We start from the raw sequence: 16,060 nt of genomic DNA on the forward strand, positions 1-16,060 counted from the left end.
GCCTGTTATGTTGGTTCTTTGGAAAAACAGCTTGAGACATTTTTCCCCTAAGCTCTGAGGAGTTATCTTTGCCCAAGTTTTCTACCCCAGAGGGTTTTATTACTTTTGTTCAGATTGATTGACATTTCCTGGTTAAGCTGTAAACAACTTGTGGTTTGATTTTTTTTTCTGGACCTGGGCTGCAGCCTGCCCTTTAATTGGTATGCACCTTGCAGGTATTACTCAATAGACTATGCAAATGAAGTGTCTGTAGCCTACTGAGAGGGGATTGGTCACTTTGTGCCTTGGTGGGAGGGCCATGCTTTGAAATTTACGAGCAGTTTGCATATATATGCAGCCAACCCCACAGAGGTTTTTCAAACTGAAAGAAGCAGGAACAGAACCAGCAGAAAGAGAAGCAGAAAGAAGAAAGAAGAGAGAAGCAGCAGAAAGAGAGCGGCAAGGACCCTCTTAAAAGACCTGTAACATGGGTCAAGGGTTGTAACACTGAAGACAGTGAGAGGCCCATAAAGGGCCCAGTGGCAGAGCCAGTGACAACAGGTCCAGAAGGGGCCCTGTGCAGAGTAGGTGGTGACAGACAGCGGGCTGAGACGAGCCTGTCCTCAAGGGGTTGAGAGGAGCCCTGAATGGTCAAGAGGAGCTGAGAAAGCTGTCCTGAACTGAAGAAGGGAGACTCTGCCTACATGCTTCCTCATCCTGATCCCAAGTCGTAGCCTGTTGATCCCGATCTCGAATTGTACCCTATTACTTCCTTAACAGACCACTTAACTGTCTAAGTATGGTCTGTGAGTTCCCTGTGGCCACTGCAATGGATTATCGAACCCAGAAGAGAAGTAGAGAGTGCCATGGGAGGGAAGGCTGGTGTCAAATTTGGTAAAAAGGTTGGAGGGTGGAGATATGTTTAACTTCCACCTGATGGGAATCAGCTTTGGTCATTATCCCCTCTGAAGTTAGACAGGTTCTGATGCTACTGCTACTCTCCCTTTTTATACAGTGGATATACAGTTCTGTGCTGACAGATTTCTTTTTTCTTTCAGTATGTTAAAGATTCAAGAGGAACTTATATAGAGACTTGGGTTCTTCCTCTACGGGCTGCCTCTATATCGTGATTTCTCCTCTCAACTTTCAACTGCTCTGACAGCCTGAACTCCTCCTCGGTTTTCTGCTTGAGTTCTAGGTATCTCTTGCCATGCAGACTGGGGTGTGTCCTCAGAAAAAAGACATATAAACTTATATCTCATACAGTAAGTTCCATTCTGTAAAAGGGTGAATCCCCCCCCCCCAGGTTCTGCCTACTTCTGGTCACTCTCCATTGCCTTCAAATAGTTGTTTCAGAAAAATTTTGTCTAGAGTTGGTCACTGTTGTCTGTGGGAAGGTTAATCAACATCCTCTCACCTGTCCTGTCTCACCTTCCTCCCTCTCCTGTTCTCCCTCATGTGAGTCGTTCTCACTTGGGGTCTCTCCTGTGGTTGCATTCAGATGCCTACGGAGGCTTGATTGATCTGAAGGCTTGATTGAGCTGGATGTCCATGATGGCTCACTCATGTGGCTGGCTATGGGCTGGAAGCTCAGCCAGGATGTTGATCAGAGCACCTCTCCATGTGACTCGGAATTCTGACAGCACTGCAGTTCCTGAGTAGCTGGATTCCTTACTTGTGGGCAGGCTGCCCTCAGAGACGGAGGTGAAGGGGTAGGAAGCGAAAGCTGCAGGCCAAGTAAGGGCTACATCCAGAAATGCCTCTGTGTTCTAGTTCTCCAAGCCGTCTTAGGCCCTGCCCAGATAGGAAGGGATGGTAAAACAAAGAAACTCCACTCCACTGGCAGAGTGACAATGTCATATGACAGTAGAGCATCCAGGATGGAGATATTGATGTGATCATTGCTGGAAAATACAATTTGCCATGATGGAGAAAAGCATCAGCTGTTGCTCTCCATACTCACGCAGGAGGCTGTGTGAGGGGCAGTGGGTATGTGTGCCCTCCCTCTGCCCACAGTTCATGGCTACATGTTGCCAGGAGGAGTCCCAAAATCCCGATGCCCCTGAGGCTTTGCCTGACCCCACTGTTGGGGGTTATACAATGATTGTAACTCTCCGTGGTCTTGAATCTACTGGCACAGTGTGATTCCTCCCTGCCCAAAGACAAGCAGGACGATGGTCCCACTCAACCAGCCCAGTCACGAGGTCTTTGTTTCTGCTGACAGCAGAGTTCCTCACGCTCCTTCAAGTACATCTGCTGGGAAAAATTCCTCACAGGCCCAGGGACCAGAGCCAATCTCAAAGCAGACCTGTTGTAAGGGCCCCGGGGTGCCTAGATAACATCACAAGGTGCAGAGGGAACTGGGGCAGCTGGGGTCTGTGCCAGGGAGGAAGTCTGACGGGCAGAGCTGGACTCTGGATGTTGCTCTGGCCTGAGAGTTTGCTGTTCAGTTAAGTAAACATTGACTGAGGGTCAGTGCACTCAAACAGCTGCTGCAGGTGGGAAGTGTCCAAAGCCCTTTCCCAGTCCTTGGCAACACTGAGAGTGGAGTTTTTAAAGCTTTTCTGTGTAGAAGTTAGAAACCCTTTCTCCAGAGTCCATTCTGAGTAGACCTGCCCCACAGGGTTTCCAAGGAGCGGCTGGTGGTTTTGAACTGCACTCCCAGCAACCTTGAACTACTGACTTCCCTCTGATCCCATTTCTTCAGTTTGCACTGGAAAACAATACCCTTCGTGGTGGTGTGGAAATTCAGATTAGGTACACGCATTGAGCTCAGCATGGTACACAGTCAGCGTTCGACGCTGCCCGTCTCTACTTTTATCCCTTGACGTGGGGAAGCTCGCAGAGCTGGATGTTAACTTTTGTTTTCTTTTTAATTAACACAGAATACAACATAATTACAAGCTTGCAGCTCTGCAGTTAATGCCCTCCCGGGACATTACGGCCGTGTCCACCTTCTCCACCATTACAGAACAGCGCTGTGATGACCTTTATACAGAAACTTTATCCAACAATAGTGTGACTTATTATCTTGGGCCAGGTTTCTAGAAGTGGACTTAACTAGGCTAAAGGTCACACTCCTGAGACTTTTTATACCTTACCGGTTAAAAGTTTCCATTTCCACGGCTCTCTGTAACTCAGCAATTTCCGGTTGCCCTTAATAGAGATGGCGGGACGAAAGGCTTGCCCGCTGGGCCGGATGTGGCTTCGATGGGGCTTCGATGCCCTCACTCAAGATGGCGGCCTGCCGGGACCGCCCCTTTGGCGTCCTCCAGATGCTTACAGTCGATCCTCTGTCCGAATGGCGGTGCCGGCGGCGGCTTCTCGCGGACTCCGGGGGCTGGTGACGCGGCGTGAGTGATCCCTTGACTTCTGGGGGCTCGGCGCGGATGTCGTGCTGCCATGGCGACCATAGGACACAAAGCGCCTGTACGAGGTCACGGGGTCAGGGGTCCATGCGCTCCGATCAGAATGTCACCCCAGTTCTGGGAGCCTGTGTTCCAATCTGGGGTCGCTGACGGCGCAGTGTTCCTAATCCGGGATTAGTCCAAGTTCAAGGATCTGAGGTGGTTCTCAAACCGAGGCCACTGCTGAGGGAGGCACCCCTAATCTTGAAGGCTGAATCGTCCTAAACGAGTCCTCCCCATTTTGGGGTCGCTGAGGAGTGTACCCTCTGCTCCTGAAGGTGCTGTGTCCCCAGTCTGGGTGATAGAAGAGTCTGTGTCTCTCAGTCTGGAGGGACCAGAGGGTCTTTGTCTGGGGTCATCACTCTTCCTTTCTCTTCCCAGGATTTTTGGCCCCCACTCAGCCGGGACTCACATTTAGCCTTCCCCCCATGAGCTCCACTGTGCAAGATGAAGCCTCCAAAGCAGCCCCCGTTGAGGCACCGGGCCACAGCTATCAGTCTCTTCGAGTGACATCCGGCCCAGAACACATTCTGCACGTGCAGATAAACCGGCCCGAGAAGAGGAATGCCATGAACAGGGCCTTCTGGAGGTCTGACCTGTGTATCCTGGAGGCCTGCATGCAGGAGGAGACAGAGGCTGAGGGACTGGGTAGGGTGGAGTGCAGGGGGTAGATGAACGTGAGGGTAGAGGATTCCTGCCCCAGACACAGCCTTTTTCTCCCTGCTCCTCCACAGGGAGATGGTAGAGTGCTTCAACAAGATATCAGAAGATGCCAGCTGTCGTGCTGTGGTGATTTCTGGTGAAGGAAAAACGTTCACTTCAGGTACCAAGTGTAGTTTTCACAGCCACCCCCACTAGTCTCTCTCGCTCCTGGAAATAGAGTGATGCTTCTTAAGTAGGGTTTTAAGCAGCTTCTAACTGCCACTTTTATCTTTTTTTATAAAAGGCCTAACTTAAAACATTCAAATACAGAATTTAGCCCAACAGAACATAACCGGGTCATAGGCTCAGACGTCTGGGTTTCCATCCTGGATCTGTGACCTTGGACAAGGCACTTAACCTCTGAGTCTCAGTGTCTGTCTGTAATGTGTGTTCTAGAGTAAAACCTTTGAGAGTTGGGACTTGTGTGAGGCAGAAACCTGTCAGAGCAGGAAAACTCAAATATTTTCTACTAATAGAGAGTGATAGAAAAGTGGTAAGACTGCATCCCCTTCGTTTTGGGAATACGATGTGCAGACTCGGGATTGTGTTATATAACTCCAAAGAGTGTTGGATTTCCTCTTTGGTGGTTTGGTTGGAAATAAGTGTAAAGTCTGTATCTTTGGCAACAGTTCAAATCTCAGTTCAGTTTTTCTATCTTTTGCTGGCCTGCCTACACAGTTCATGAGTCAGCCAGAGATAATGGGCAGAGTTTATACACAGAATTTGAGGCTCCCCTCTCTGGCTATCTTCTTTTGGGATTTCTCCCTCACTTTACAGCAGCTATACACCCCAACTCTAGCCTTGTTCTTCAGACACTACTTTATCCTGCCCTCAGGCTAAAAGCCTTAGGAGCAGGTAAGTCACTTGGTGCTATCCCTTCTTCTAAGTGCTGACTCCCCCCAGAATCGGCCCAGTGCCTTCAGTAGTGGCTTTCCTGTATCTTGCCAGCCAGAGTTCATGGTTGTTACCTGCAGGAGGGTTGGGCCTTCAGGACCCTACCAGAAGTGAAATGTCACATTCACTCCTTTCTTTCTTTTCAAATAACATTTTATTGTGTTTTCGGTGAGAGTTTACACAGCAGATTAGCTTCCTATTTAACAATTCCTACACAAATTATTCAGTGATATTGGTTACATTTTTCACACTGTGTCAACATTCTCATTAATTCTGTTCTGGTTGTTCTGTTTCCAGTAATCTAGTTTTCCTGCCCCCTTACCCACTCATCTTTGCATTAGAGTGATAGATGATTTTTTTAAAGGAGCTCAGTACTTGTGGGTTATGTTCTTTATTTTAGAAGCCAATCTGTTATTTAGATAAAAGGTGACCTCGGGCTAGTTTTGGTTCAGTGCTTCAAGAGTATCTCAGGGTGATAGTCTCTGGGAGTCCTCCAGTCTCAACCAGTCCAGTAAGTCTGGACTTTTTAAGAATTTGAGATTCTGTTCCACAGTTTTCTCCTGTGCCATCAGGATCCATCCATTGTCGCCCCGCTCAGAATGGTCAGTAGTGGTAGCTGGGCACCATCTACTTCTTCTGGTCTCAGGACAGATGACTCTATGGTTCATGTAGACTGTTAGTCCTGTAGACTAGTTTCTTCTCTCAAGTCTTTAATTTTCTTCCTTCTCTTTTGCTCCAGATGGGCGGAGACCAATAGTTGTATCTTAGATGGCAACTCACAAGCTTTTAAGACCCCAGACACTACTCACCAAACTAGCACGTAGAACATAAACTTCATGGATTATATTATACCAATGACCGAGTTGTCCCACAGGACTGTGTCCCACATTCTTCAAACCCAGAAAACCAGACTTACATGGTATTTGATTGTGTCTCAGAAGTATCCATAACTGTGCCCACTGAGTCGTTTATTATATATATGAATGCATACGCATGCATACACATACTTCTGTATACATATACATATAGAAAAACTTATATGTGTATACACATATATATATACCCATACACATATATGCATATATATATGTGTATGTAACCACACACATTGGTTTTTGGTTGCTGGTGGTGGTGGTGTAGAATTATATATGTCTTATCCTTTACCAAAAATGTCCTTTTCTCTTGTGCAGTTCTTAGCGGCATCATTTATATTGATCAAGCTGTGTGCGCTTCACCTGCATTTGATGCTACCGTTCCCGTCACCAAAAATAACAAATGTCTACATCATCTAGAGAGTGATTCCTCACCCACATTTACTGATAACTGCATAGGGCCCAGCCCAGTGCTGGGGACCATGGTGACTGAGACCACTCCATCCCTGCCTGCGTGGAGTTCTCAGCTCTGCAGGGAAGGCAAACAAGTAAATAATCTCTTTCTTTCTGTTTTCTCTGTTACCATTTTCCATGTCCCTTGTTTTCTTTCTACACCTTTCTCAGTTTCTCCTTTCTTTCATTTGTTCTGCGTGGTCAGTCCAGCGCCTGTCCCCATCCTGGCTGCCAGGAAGCTCAGGGTCTGAGAAGTGACAGGTGAGGAGTCGTCTGTGGCTGGGCCTGGCCCGGAGCCCTCACCTTCCAGCTCCCAGCCAATTGTGGCTGCCTTGTTCCATTTTCATCAGCAAGACCCTGAAGGCCAGAAAGACGAAACTCAGGATCACATAGTGATCCAATGACAGAAAGGAACTACTACTAAAAAAAAATACCCCATGTGTGTTTAGCACTCACAGAGCATCAGGCCCTATTCTAAACACTTAACATATATTAACAAATTGCTTCTCACCACAACCTTATGAGTTGCTTCTGTTATCATCCCCATTTTATAGATGAGGCAACTGAGGCCCAGATAGAGGACAAAACTTCACAGGGCGGGTAAGTGGCAGAGCTGGGATTCAAACTCAGGCTTCCGGGCTGCGGAGCCCTTCCTGTTACCCACTGAGAGGCTGTAGCCCAGGTGTCTGGCATGCTGGTTAACCAAGGGCTCTGGACTCAGGTGGCCACGCTCCTCCCAACTCTGCCACCTGCACACTGTCCCGTCACCTCTCTGAGCTAATTGTTAGCACCTGCCTGCTTGGGTTGCTGTGAGGGTTAAATGAGTTAATACGTGCCAAATGTTACGCCTGGAACATAGTATGTATGTTATTAACGGAGCTGCTATTATTTACGATTATGAATAACTTGATGTTGATTATGAATGATTTTGGGAATATTAGGAGGGTCACAGGGGTGGTAGAAAGTCACCAGAACAGGACCAGGAACTTCTCTGCAATGACTGGGGCAACTTGTTCCACAGTCTGGGGATGGAGGGTTACAAATGCCAGAGTCTACAGGTTCAGGTAAGAAAAACCAAACCAGTTGCCATCGAGTTGGTTCCAAGTCATGACAACCCTACCTATGTCAGAGTAGAACCGTGCTCCATAAGGTTTCGAATCACTGTGATCTTTTGGAAGTAGATTGCCAGGTCTTTCTTCTGAGGTACCTCTGGGTGGATTTGAACCACCAACCTTTCACTTAGTAGCTGAGCTCTTACAGGTCCAAGCAGTGCAGGTATGAAGATGGTGTAGAGGCGGTGTCTCACCTCCTCTAACTTCTCAAGGGGGAAGGAAAATCAAGATCAACAGCCCAAGGCTGATTCCTATGAGGCAGAGTCAGACATGCCTCCTCTCTTTCCTACCTTTACCAGTCGTGACATCAGCCATCCCTCCCACAGCACTCTCTTCTTCTCTGCTGGGTTCGATAATTTCTTGCAATGGCCACACAGAACTAACAGACAATATTTATAATTATGGGTTTTATTAGTGAAGTAACAGGTTACAATTCGGGTTCAGGAATACTCAGGATACAGTTCTTCCATCAGGACAGCCTCTTCCTCCCAGGAAGGTGCTCGCAGGAACACCTCTCTGGCCCTCAGCCTCTGCCCTGCTCAGGCAAGTGTTACAGAGCTCTTTTAGCCCCTGCCAATAAGTCCCCAGAGGCACCCCAGGCACTCAGCTTTCTCACTCCATGGGCTGGGAAGTCCACCACACAGATTCCTGATGGTCTCTTCTGCCACCACTTATCATCTTCAGGGTTACAGCTCAATCTCTCTCGGTTCCTGGTTCCAGGAGTTTCTCAGTGCAGGGATCGCAAGTCCAAAGGATGTGCTCTCCGTTCCTGACTCTTCTTCCTTGGAGGCGGTGGGATTCTCTCCTTCCCACCTCTGGGGTGACTCATTTCAAGCCCAGTGGGATGGCAACACTGACCAGTCACCTTGGTGGGCCACAGTTACCCTATTTGCACACTCTCACCCGATCACTTAGGTGGGAATTGCAAGACCATGGCGAGAAAAGCCACACAAAAGCGATTCATCACATTGCAGGCCACCCCCTGGCTTTTCTATCCATGGTTCTTTCATACTTGGAGGATAACTTCCACCTCCCAATCATTTTACCAGTCCCAAACAGTCATTAACAATTAGTCCTTCAGTAGGGCAAAAATTTCTCAGGGCGAGGTTACTCAGGTACCAGCCATTTTCGTCTGCTGAGGTGTCCATCTGATCTGGTCAGGTTCTCCAAAAGTCATCTTAGCTTCACCCTTTCTGCTGTCTCATAAAATTTAACTGAGAGAAGATTATCCCCTTGCTCTGAGCCTCACGAGGTATCAGTATAGCAAAACCTTTAAGGGACTTTAGGTTCAGCCACTGGACTCAAGTCCAGCAGTGCCCCCCTTAGTCCACTGTTTCAGACAACTTCCACAATTACAGTTTTTAGAATCACAATCCTGTTAACAACACTCACAACTGAATCATATAATCCTATCTGCATCTCCCCCCACCCTCTTCCCCAGACCCATCAGGAAAAGAAGAATCTTTTCAATTTTTCATACTGTGGGGGCTTGCGTGTTGCTGTGATGCTGGAAGCTATGCCACTGATATTCAAATGCCAGCAGGGTCACCCATGGTGGACAGGTTTCAGCTGAGCTTCCAGACTAAGACAGACTAGGAAAAAGGACATGGCTGTCTACTTGTGGGAAAAAATCAGCCACTGAAAACCTTATGAATAGCAGCAGAACATTGTCTGATATAGTGCCGGAAGAGGAGCCCCTCAGATTGGAAGGCACTCAAAATATGAGCTACCTCCTCAAAGCAGAGTCAAGCTTAATGATGTGGATGGAGTCAAGCTTTTGGAGCCTTCATTTGCTGTTGTGGTATGACTCAAAATGAGAAGAAACAGCTGCAAACATCCATTTATAATCAGAACATGGAATGTACAAAGTATGAATCTAGGAAAACTGGAAATTACATGAAACGCATAGACATCGATATCCTAGGTATTAGTGAGCTGAAATGGACTGGTACTGGCCATTTTGAATCAGACAATCATATAGTCTATTATGCTGGGAATGACAAATTGAAGAACAGCATTGCATTCATCGTCAAAAAGAACATTTCAAGATCTATCCTGAAGTACAACTATGTCAGTGATAGGATAATATCCATATACCTATATGAAGAAAGACCAGTTAATACAACTATTATTCAAATTTATGCACCAACCATTAAGGCCAAAGATGAAGAAATTGAAGACATTTAACAACTTATGTAGTCTGAAATTGATCAAACATAAAATCAAGATGAATTGATAATTACTGGTGATTCGAATGTGAAAGTTGGAAACAAGAAGGATTGGTAGTTGGAAAATATGGCCTTGGTAATAGTAAAGATGCTGGAGACTGCATAATAGAATTTTGCAAGACCAACAACTTCTCATTGCAAATACCTTTTTTCAGCAACATAAAGGGCAACTATACACGTGGACCTCACCAGATGGAATACACAAAAATCAAATTGACTACATCTGTGGAAAGAGACATGGAGAAGCTCAATATCATCAGTCAGAAAAAGGCCAGGAGCCAACTGTGGAACAGACCATCAATTGCTCATATACAAGTTCAAGTTGAGTTGAAGAAAATTAGAACAAGTCCATGGAAGCCAGAGTACAACCTTGAGTATATCCCACCTAAATTTAGAAACCACCTCAAGAATACATTTGACACATTGAACACTAATGACCGAAGACCAGATGAGTTGTGGAATGACATCAAGGACATCATACATGAAGAAAGCAATAGGTCATTAAAAAGACAGGAAAGAAAGAAAAGACCAAAATGGATGTCAGAAGGGACTCTGAAACTTGCTGTTGAATGTCAAGTAGCTAAAGCAAAAGGAAGAAATGATGAAGTAAAAGAGCTCAACAGAAGATTTCAAAAGGTGGCTCGAGAAGACGAAAGTATTATAATGAAATGTGCAAAGATTTGGACTTAGAAAACTGAAAGGGAAGAACACACTCGGCATTTCTGAAGCTGAAAGAACTGAAAAGAAAATTCAAGCCTTGAGGTGCAGTATTGTAGAGTTTTACAGGGAAAATACTAAATGATGCAGGAAGCATCAAAAAGATGATGGAAGGAATACACAGAGTCACTGTACCATAAAGAATTGGTCGACATTCAGCCATTTCAGGAAGCAGCATATGATCAAGAACTGATGGTACTGAAGGAAGAGGTCCAAGCTGCACTGAAGGCATTGGTGAAAAACAAGGCTTCAGGAATCAATGGAATACCAATTGAGATGTTTCAGCAAACAGATGCAGTGCTGGAAGTGCTCACTCGTCTATGCCAATAAATCTGGAAGACAGCTACCTGACCAACTGAGTGTGAGAGATTTATATTTGTACCCATTCCAAAGAAAGGTGATCCAACAGAATGCGGAAATTATTTAACAATGTCATTAATACCACATGCAAGTAAAATTTTGCTGAAGATCATTCAAAAGCGATTGCAGCAGTACATTGACAAGGAACTGCCAGAAATTCAAGCTGGATTTAGAAGAGGATGTGCAACAAGGGATATCATGGCTGATGTCAGATGGATCAGATGACCCTCTACTTTACCAAGCATGATATCCTTCTCCAAGGACTGGTTCCTCCTGATAACATGTTCAAAGTATGTGAGACAAAGTCTCCCCATCCTCACTTCCAATGAGCACTCTGACTGTATTCATCCAAGACAGACTTGTTCATTCTTTTGGCAGTCCATGCTATATTCAATATTCTTCTCCAACAACATAGTTCAAAGGCATTGATTCTGAAAGCAGAGAGTACCAGAAAGATGTTTACCTGTGTTTTATTGACTATGCAAAGGCATTTGACTGTGTAGATTATAACAAATTATGGATAATATTGTGAAGAATGGTAATTCCAGAACACTTAATTGTGCTCATGAGGAACCTGTACTTAGACAAAGAGGCAGGCGTTCAAACAAAACAAGGGGATATGGCGTGGTTTAAAGCCAGGAAATGTGTGTGTCAGGGTTATATCCTTTCACCATATTTATTCAACCTGTATGCTGAGCAAATAATCCATGAAGCTGCCATATGAAGAACTTGGCATCAGGATTGGAGAAAGACTCATTAACAACGTGTGATATGCAGCCGTCACAACCTTGTTTGCTGAAAGTGAAGAGGACTTGAACCACTTACTGATGAAGATCAAAGACCAAAGCCTTCAGTGTGGATTACACCTCAACATAAAGAAAACAAAAATATTCACAACTGGAACAAGAAGCAGCAACATGATAAACGGAGAAAGGATTGAAGTTCTGTCAAGGATTTCATTTTACTTGGATCCACAGTCAACAACTGTGGAAGCACCAGTCAGGAAATCAAAAAATGAATTGCTTTGGACAAATCTGCAAAAGACCTCTTTAAAGTGTTAAAAAGCAAAGATGTCACTTTAAGGACTAAGGTGCACCTGACCCAAGCCATGGTGTTTTCAGTCGCCTCATATGCATGGAAAAGCTGTACAATGAAAAAGGAGGACCACAGAAGAATCGATGCTTTTGAACTATGTTGTTGGAGAGGAATACTGAATATAGCATGGACTGCCAAAAGAATGAACAGGTCTGTCTTGGATGAATACAGTCAGAGTGCTCATTGGAAGCAAGGATGGGGAGACTTTGTCTCACATACTTTGGACATGTTATCAGGAGGAACCAGTCCTTGGAGAAGGTATCATGCTTGGTAGAGTAGAGGGTCAGCGAAAAAGAGGAAGACCTTCAACGAGATGGACTGACACAGTGGCTGCAACAATGGGCTCAAGCATAATCATTGTGAGTATGGCACAGGACTGGGCAGTGTTTCGTTCTGTTGTTCATAGGGTTGCTATGAGTTGGAACTAACTTGACAGCACCTAACAACAACAACATTCAGTGGGGATCCTCCCTTGTCCCCTCGTTAATTGTAACCACACCCACAAAAGCATGTAAGCCAGCCACGCCATGCCTTTATTTTGCCCCATTTTGGATAGCCAATTTCCAAATTGCTGGTCCCTATCAAACCAGTTGGAAACCCTGGTTGCATAGTGGTTAAGCACTATGGCTGCTAACCAAAAGGCTGGTGGTTCAGATCCACCAGGTGCTCCTTGGAAACCCTATAGGGCAGTTCTACTCTGTCCTATAGGGTGGCTATGAGTCAGAATCCACTTGATGGCAACAGGTTTTATCAAACCAGTTCTGAGGAGACAAGCTTGTTCTTACTCTTGAAGAATCTCAGCCATTACAGGTAACAACAACCAAAGCAACCATCTAAGAATCAAAAGTTTCACTTCCCAAGCCCCTTTGTTCTTTCTCTTACAAAGTCCCATGCTTCCATGAGTCTGGAGCTGTTGTGGAGAATCCCACTACTGACACCAACTGTAAAAACAGTGTGGGGGTGGTGTCTGAACTCCTCTATCTTCAAAAGGGTAGAGAAAATCAAGATCAACAGCCCAAGGCCGATTCTTAAGAGGCAGAAGTCAGATATGCCCTCTCTCTCCACCATCCTTACCAATTCTGACACCAACCGTGCCTCCCGTGGCACTCTTTACTACTCTGCTGGGTTTGATAATTTGTTGCAATGGCCACACACAACTCACAGACACTACTGACGATTATGGGGTTTATTAAGGAAGTAACAGGTTACAAATCAGGTTCAGGAACACTCAGGATACAGTTCTTCCATCAGGAATGCCTCTTGCCAGCCGTGCTCACAGGCGTGCCTCTCTGGCCTTCAGCCTCTGCCCTCCTCAGGCAAGTGTTAGAAAGCTCTTTTAGCCCCTGCCAGTAAGTCCCCAGAGGCACCCCAAGCACTCAACATTCTCACTCCTTGGGCCGGGAAGCCCACCACGTGGTCTCTTTTGTCAGTCTCTCCTGCCATGGCTTCTCACCTTCTTCAGGGTTAGAGCTCACTCTCTCTCTCTTGGTTTCCTTATCCAGGAGCTTCTTAGCACAGGGATCCTGGGTCCAAAGGACGTGCTATCTGCTCCTGGCTGTTCTTCCTTGATGGTGGTGGGATCCTCTCCTTCCCACCGCTGGGGTGGCTCATTTCAAGACCAGCAGGATGGCAAAACTGACGAATCCCCTTGTTGGGCCACAATTACCCTATTCGCGCAGTCCCACCCAATCACTTAGGTGGGAGTTGCAAGACCATGGCTAGAAAGGCCACACAAAACCAATCCATAGAACACAGCAGGTAAACTAGATAAGCTCTTGGGATAAGGTATTGCAGGGTGCGAGGCTGGGCTTGTTCTGAGAGTAAGAGCAGCACCGGTAGAGTCACACAGATGCCCCAGACATGGCGCGGGCCCAACAGACACAGTGCGCTGACCCAGATGGCTCTGACCTCCGCTGAAGTGGAGACTATTGTTGGAATGCCGCTGCATGCCAGACACTGCAAAGCGCCTCTGGGGCTCCGTCTCCTTGAATCCTTGCCGCCCCGTCAGCTCTTGGGAGGGTTTTATCCCCATTTTACAATGAAGAAACCCCAGTTTCAGAAAATGAAGTTGCCTGGCCCAGGTCACCCAGGGAGTCCTGCCTACATAAATTTCACTTGCACAAATTCAGCTCTACCCTGTGCCAATGCTCCTACGGTCTCGCTTGTTTCAGCAAGAAGTGGAGGCAGTGAAGCCTCCAAGTTGGTGGTGTGGCCACAGGTATGGACAGTATTTCAGGGTCTGACAGACAGCACTGTTAAGGGGCCGGGCAAAGGGGTGAGAGTGATTAACTGTGGAAGGAAGAAAGTGAAGGATTGTTTGGCCCAGAAACCTCCCGTGGCATACCAGTGATCGTGAACATGGTGCAGGACTGGGCAACGTTTCTTTCTGTTGTACGTGGGGTCACCATGAGTTAGAGCTGAGTGAACAGTAACTAACGACCAAGTTGCGGGGGAGGGGTAGACATGGAAGGACCTGATATGATTACCGCATTGATAGGATCCCTCTGCCTGTGGGTGGGGAACATACTATGGGAGCAAGGGTGGGAGCAGGGAGACCAGGGGAGGTGAAGGTGGTCAGGACCAGAGTGGGGGTCGTGGAGCATGAGTGGTGGAGGAAAGGTCAGATGTGGGCCTTACGTTGAAGTTGGAGTCACAGAAATTGCTCCGTCCTGGTGTTCCCCACCTCAGGAAACATCTCTCCCATGTGACCCATTGCTCAGGCCACACAGCTGGACTTCTGTGCGGGTGGCGGGTAGCTGAACTCATGGCCTCTGGAGCCAACTGCTTGGCCCTGGGTTCAATATCCAGTTCCACAACTCACAAGCCGACATGCCCCGGTTTACCCCTCTGTGAAATGGAGATGATGATCGGACCTACCTCCCAGGGTTGTTGTGAGGAATGAATGGGCAGTGACTCCATGAACCTTAGCTTTTATTTATGTTTTATTTTACCCCACACCCAGACCCTTGGTAGGTCCCATGTGACTTGTTTCCTTCTCTGTAGTGGTTTCGGGTTCCTAACCTGCTGAGCCCGGGTTCTGACCGCTGGTTGGGGCAATGGGTGGGGCCTGGGAAGCTGGGTGAACCCCCTCGCACCTCTCCGCCAGGTATCGACCTCACCGACATAGCTTCAGGGCTCCTGCAGCCCCCAGGAGACGACGTGGCCCGCAAAAGCTGGTACTTGCGAAACATCATCACCAGGTACCAGGAGACCTTCAGCGTCATCGAGAAGGTGACTCTGGGGGTGGGAGGGCGACCCCACTGCCCACCTCTCCTAGCCGGCCCTGACCCCACTGCTCCCTTTTCTTCCAGTGCCCCAAGCCCGTCATCGCAGCCATCCATGGGGGCTGCATTGGCGCAGGTGAGTCTGCAGCCCCACCCAGAGCGTTCAGTCTGGCTGGGCCCCTCTTGGCCGCCGTCCTTCCACCTAATCCAGGGCCCTACAGCCTCTGATGTGTAGCTGCTTAGACCTGATCCCCAGGTGCAAGCCCATGTCCCCAGATAGAGGGGTTGTTTAGTGTCCCGGTCTCTCCATCCCAGGCGTGGACCTCATCACCGCCTGTGACATCCGCTACTGTGCCCAGGACGCGTTCTTCCAGGTGAAGGTGAGCCATCCTCCCCTGAGCTGCTGCTCCCCACGTGTCTCCCCCCGCCTTTACTTCCCCCTTAAACTGGGCAGTGAGCGGGCCACGAGGGCCTGGAGGAGCCTGAGGGCTTCGGGGAAGACTTAGTCAAAACTGAACCTAAAAAAGTAAGACTTGCTTATGGGAGGTAACGAGGGTAGGCCGTCCAGGTGAGGTCAGGAGGGAACAGAGGTAGGGCGTGGGATGAGTCTGGCACCTGCTGGATGCTGGGGCTGGTGATAGCGTCAGTGCTGGGGAGGGCAGGAAGCAGCACGGAGCCCAGGGACGCAGGACGAGGTCAGACGGGCAGTGTTAGGAGGGCTTCCCTCGGGAGATAGGCTTGGCTGACCCTGAAGAACTGAGAGGGCAGCGGGAGTTGAAAGGTGGGCTCTATTCTAGACTGTAGGACTCTGCCCGGTCAAAGTGTGTTGATGGGAATGGGATGGGGTGTTTGGGGGAGCCTCTGAGTTGGGGCATGGGGCGACCAGTCTGGGCTGGGGGGGTCAACCTCAGTGGTAAATAAAAATGAGATTACTGCCCCCAGGAGGTGGACATCGGTCTGGCAGCCGACGTGGGAACACTGCAGCGTCTGCCCCGGGTCATCGGGAGCCAGAGGTGA

At 47.7% G+C, this 16,060-nt stretch overlaps 1 protein-coding gene across 1 annotated transcript; it reads left to right on the forward strand.

Moving 5' to 3' along the window:
* The first annotated feature begins 3,277 nt into the window (after positions 1–3,277).
* On the forward strand, positions 3,278–16,060 carry LOC101352581 (delta(3,5)-Delta(2,4)-dienoyl-CoA isomerase, mitochondrial-like). The gene is made up of 7 exons (XM_012559014.2): positions 3,278–3,332; positions 3,768–3,975; positions 4,121–4,209; positions 14,926–15,050; positions 15,131–15,179; positions 15,359–15,423; positions 15,986–16,060. Exons 1-7 carry the CDS (start codon positions 3,281–3,283, stop codon positions 16,058–16,060), a joined length of 663 nt encoding a protein of 220 aa, XP_012414468.1. The 5' UTR covers positions 3,278–3,280.

The sequence above is a fragment of the Trichechus manatus genome, unplaced genomic scaffold, assembly GCF_000243295.1.
Source record: "Trichechus manatus latirostris isolate Lorelei unplaced genomic scaffold, TriManLat1.0 scaffold00207, whole genome shotgun sequence".
NCBI lineage: Eukaryota > Metazoa > Chordata > Mammalia > Sirenia > Trichechidae > Trichechus > Trichechus manatus.